Consider the following 5,558-nt stretch of genomic DNA (forward strand, 5'->3'; position numbering starts at 1 on the left):
CTAAGCGAGGCTTGACCAATCTGATCAAGCAAGCGTCCACACCACCATCTCTTTGTGTCCTCATCTCGGTCATTTTCATTATCTGCACTGACACTGTCATTGATGGCTCATGGCACTGAATGAAAGAGCACCTTCTTGTGGATTAAATGGAAACTTTAGACTAACAATGATGGAACATTATGACTCAGGCTAATGGAGAGGCCCATGCCAACTATATTGGTGAGGAGCCTTGTGTTCCCTATGAGTAGTGCTGTCCTCTCTTTTTCAAGTTGTCCAATTAGAGACATGTTCTGTCTGCCCTCAGAAATCTGGCAAAAAAAAGCAGATAATGAGCCCTTTACAAAGCATTCAGTCGGAGCTTGTGGACAACAAAGCACAGAAAACCCTGTCCAATAGGCATAAATCCCACTTCTGCTACAACTTTGTATATCTGTCTTGGTGGCCTCGATCAGCTGTGAGGGCCCAATAGTAAGTCTAAAATGAAAGTGCTTCTTGTGTTGGACTTTAAACTGAAGGATTTGGATTAGGGTTAAAATCATTAATCCTTTTGAATATAGGATTACAGTAAATATCATATTAGTAGAGTCTTAAAAATGAACTGCATCACGCACCAAAAGTTGTTACTATACAGTGTTGCAGTGTTAATAAAGTAATGAAGTTTATATATATATATATATATAATATATATATATATATATATATATATATATATATATATATATATATATATATATATAAAGATAAATTGAAAGCAATGTAAGTCACTTTGAATAAAATAAACTTCCAAATGCATGAAAAGTACAATGAATAATGTAAAAAATATAAAATTTTAGCAACGTTTCAGATGCAAATTTGACATTTTGACATATCATGAGTTTGAATTGAAGGAGGATAATTGCCTGATGACACAACTATGAGTAGTCGGTAGTTGAATATACTGTATTAAGACAATTATTTTACATCAGTCTTACACTTAAATGTATAAATTTAATGTATGCAATATTTCAGATTAAGGAGCAGGTCGCATATGCCTAAAAAAGCAATTAAAGACTAATTTATATGAGAGGAAGAAGTGCATTTTCGTTGCATAATTGAAAGATGTTAAGTAAAAAGTTCTCCCTTCTGTTTTATATTTCTCCTGGGTGGGACTGATTTGACAGGGGAAGTACGCAACAAGGAACAACTTACGTCGCCCCATCTATTGTTACAGATGGAGTCTCTCCGGTCTAACCACTGAGCTTCAGTCTCTTATTTATCAGATTAATATTTTGTATAAGAACCCTGCTGAGGGGAGGGAATTGAGAACAAAGCGACAAAAAAAAACTGGACTCGGAGATGCCAGGACTCCCCATGAGCTTGTGGAATAACTGGTGACAACAAGGCAATGTTGTTCTTCATCTTGGTAAGCTCAAATGCGAAAATAAACTCTGTCATTCACATTATAACAGACTTCTTCGCAAGTCTTCCTAAACTTAGTCACAACAAGACAGTGTTTCTCTCTCTTTTTTTTAACAAACTAAGTAATGATTCTTATTTAGCAATGGAATGAGCGGTGTAATGCTGACCTCTAGTGAACTAGACTGTGTAACTGCTAAGAAATGTTTTCGAGTGAGTAGGCTAGTAGAGATTTGTTTAAGGTCCAAATTTTATTCTGTTCATTGCAAAATAAAACTGCAGTCTTTAAACGAGGACTCAATTCTCGGGTTCTAAATACCTTCGATAGAGAAATATTTATAGAAATCGATATTCACATGACTGCTTTGAAATCGTCTAAATTCCCTTTTTGTGCAATAATGCAAAAGTAATTTTGTCTTCTGTTTTGTATCTTTGTATTTTTATACCACTGAATTTGCCATTGTTTCTTGTGTAACCAAAGACACTTGAAATTTAGTCACTAACCCAAAACAAAACTAAAACTTGGGTGTTCAAAGAGAACACTCATTGAACACCCAAGCATGGTATTTTTACGTATATATTTTGCAGATTCCAGTGAGATACTGTACATGGCACAGACTTATATTTAACCTAATTTGTCTGCTACAGTATATGCTAAATACAAGGATTTTGAAAAAAAAAAAACCAGTATTCTAAAGTATTACCAGTGTTAATAAGATCAAAATGTTTGTACAAAGCAAATCACAGAACTCAGAGTGGGACAGCAAATTAGGTAGGCCTTGGCATGTAATAAAATACTGCTAATTGGTAGTAAGAACTAAGGTGCTGATGATGGGAGATCAATTTGCAAGAGCTGTGTCGGAGTAGAATGAATATACCTATATATTATGACATATTTTCTTGAATATTATTACAGTTCTTGTTGGTGTCCTCCTTGATGGCTTTGCAAGCGGAATACTTTGGTGGGTTGCCTAATGTTCCTTTCCTTTCACTAATTGCATCGTATTTGTGAAGAGTGTATACAAGCTTTCCGTAAAAGTTACATTTTTGTAAATTACAAAATGTTACATTTATTGTATCTTTTGATTATATATTAAGCAGTCAGTATAGCAATCACAGTGGGAGATAATTGTCACCAAAATCACTGGTGGCTCTCACAAAAGTTCATATAACTCCAAATTATATATTCCCAGTCACATGAGCAATAAAACAATTTCTTCCCTCTCTTTTTACACCGGGCATCACAGTTTGATCATATATGTGACATTTGCTCCCAGACATGGACATTTGCCGAAATACTTGTCATATGGCATGCTTGATGATTACAGAGCATTTTCTTATGACAGCACTTCTGATTTTTTTCTTTTGTCTGGAGAGATCTTAGGGATCTAACCCTGGGGCTGAAAGGTATAGGCTTCGATATCTTGTTTTGGTTCTACGACTCCACTAGAACTAACTAAATATATAAAATCTTATTATACTAAATAATATTAATATAATACTATACAGTTTGACTAACGTGGTTTTTGTGTTCTAAAACGTGTATTGTACAAAGATGTTTTAATTAATAAATAAGCAATTTTACAAATGTATTTTAATAAAATTACAAAATAATGATTATAGGGAAAAATATGGCACATAAATGTAGACTGAAGAAGGATTTTCACACTACGATTGTACAAACAAAATAACTAAACTCCATCACTTGTTTATACATGAATCAAAGAGAAGAGTTTAAGAGACAATATCAAAAATATTTAAGTCATTAGCTTAAATACTTTTTAGTTGGGTTTGTTTGCAGAAATTAAATGAAATGAGATTATGAAGCTAGAAGCCCAATGGTTTCCAATTGATTGAGTATTAGCAGATAATGAATATCAGCTTCTGAACACATGTAGAGCTGTAGATTTAATACTGGGCAATATTAGATAATCTGACCATGTAATGAGCTCTAGAGAGTTACTGCTTTCAGTGTCACAAACGCTTACTATTTTAATAGAGAACTGGTGTCAATATTCTACAATACTGGAGCTATAGTCAGTTCTCCATGTTATACTGCAGTAGGTAGGAATTAAATCATTTTCTAAAAATGGTTCCAATGATGATTTTGTATTTTCAGGTCCACTCCTAGTTAATGTAAGGCTGTCAGCTGAGAGAAAATGGAACATCAAGTGGACTGTATCATTTTTCAGTCAATGGAGAGTATGGTCTCTCTATGGACATGGACAGCCCTCAATGGCACTCATATTTGCCACAGGATTTGGACATTAAGAACATTCTAGACAGGTTTGAGCTCACAATAATCACAATAATCTCATATAAATTCATTGTGATGGTGTTCCTCGACTCAATAAGTTCTACAAACACAGTCGAACAATACTTGACCAGCAAGGCATTATTTAACAAGAACATATTGTGCTCAGCTTATTGTATTTTTAGTTTATCTTAATTGAGTGTGTTTTGTCTGCGCTAATAGTTCGCCCTGGAGCAGTGATCAGGCGCCAGCGTGCTGGTTCTCTCAACTGTGTGGTGACAGGGTTTTACCCTAAAGATATCACTATGGAGTGGATGGTTGATGGACAGCCAGCCTTAGATAGGATAACAACAGGTCTCCTGCCAAATCATGACCAAACAGATTCAGATGAAAATAGTGTTTTCTGACGCTGCACACAACTACTCCTGTCAAATAAAGCACAGCAGTCTTCAATAACCAATGGTCCTTATGGGGTAAGAATAGATCACAAACATTCCTTTATAAAACACTATTTTTAAAAATTCTCTATTTTAAATAATCACACTTTATTTTACAGTATGTGTACTTGCAGTGTACTTACCTATAGTGGCCAATACAAGGTAGTGTGTTGGGTTGGTTTAGCATCGTGTTATTACCCAGTTATTACTTGTTATTACCCAGCATTTCTATAATAAGTACAGTTTGTAGATGCGGAACAGGACTGTAAAATAAAGGGCTACACGTACATGGTTATTTTGAAAAACAGAGACATTTCCCTTCAATTGTTCCTTTTGTTTACACGCAAACGGAGAATTCGCCTTTGAAACCGATTCTTTCTAAAAACTCCGGTCAGAGTGGAGATTTTGTAAAACTTCGTTTGCATGTAAACTGAGAAAAACTGAGTTTTAGGCAGCTGACGTCACAGTATGTGACTATTTTCGGGATTCTGATTGGCTAACGTGGACTTGAGCTTGTTACACTGCCACCTACAGGTTTGGCATGCTCTTGGCGGCATTTACACGGGTTCGCGTAAACGAACACTTTTCTGAAAACTGACAGGTGTGCACGATGTTGTTTTTGAAAACGGAGAGGGGTGAAATGTCCGTTTATGAAAATAGGCGTCCACGTGTGACTTGATCTTTCTGTTGCTTTCCATCATAAACAGATGCTTCCTCAAGTATGACTGATGAAAACAAACTGCACATTGGTTTAATTGCAGGACTTGCTGCAGTGTTTGCACTACTAGTTCTGATGTGGCTTACACTGAAGCATGTCATTTGGAAAAAAAAAATCAACATTTTATTTCAATTATTTTTTTATATTATTATATATTATTTTCTAAACTTTATAAGTCACTGTCATCCTTAAAGCAGTTTTCTGCTTACTATAATAAATTTGCTATAAAAACATGAAATTAAATGAAAAACTTTATACTTATTTCTATTTATAGGCTACATGTATTTCTTTTTATTTTCTAATTTATTATATGGTTTTGTTATATTAAATTGATTGCCATTGTATGTTACATGAGATTAATGTTGCCTGTCTTTACACTTCCTTTACATTTATTTCACTTTAATTTAAAAAAGAAATAAAGAAAACATGAGCTAGAACTGTTTTGAACTTGTTAATCATTGATTTTTACATAGTCTCAAATCAGAAAATTATCTTAATCTTAATTTATTAAGATAATTTGTGTAAGATTTGATCTAAGATTTATATTACATTTTTATACTGTATGTTTTACTAGAGTATGTTCTGTCCCAGACTGAATTACACAGCAAAGCATGTCGAATTAGTTTATTCCATTAACTTCAGTGTCACTCCTCTTGCACATTAGAGAGCAAGGGTTTGGATCATGTGATTTGAGATCATCTGGGATAGAAAAGTGAGCGTCAACTGATGTGTGACGCTAAACACTGAACATGTT

The 5,558-nt window shown here is 34.3% G+C and overlaps 1 protein-coding gene across 1 annotated transcript; it reads left to right on the forward strand.

Annotated features, from left to right (window-relative positions):
• Positions 1-3,442: 3,442 nt before the first annotated feature.
• LOC306985979 (hereditary hemochromatosis protein-like) lies at positions 3,443-4,815 on the forward strand (the record flags this gene model as incomplete). The annotated part of the gene is given in 8 exon segments (XM_079588811.1): positions 3,443-3,455; positions 3,537-3,694; positions 3,697-3,714; positions 3,718-3,787; positions 3,872-4,025; positions 4,027-4,102; positions 4,106-4,122; positions 4,794-4,815. Coding segments are annotated over 8 exon segments (528 nt in total).
• Between the last annotated feature and the right edge of the window lie 743 nt (positions 4,816-5,558).

This window comes from Phoxinus phoxinus, assembly GCF_949152265.1.
Source record: "Phoxinus phoxinus genome assembly, chromosome: 18".
Taxonomy (NCBI): Eukaryota; Metazoa; Chordata; class Actinopteri; order Cypriniformes; family Leuciscidae; genus Phoxinus; species Phoxinus phoxinus.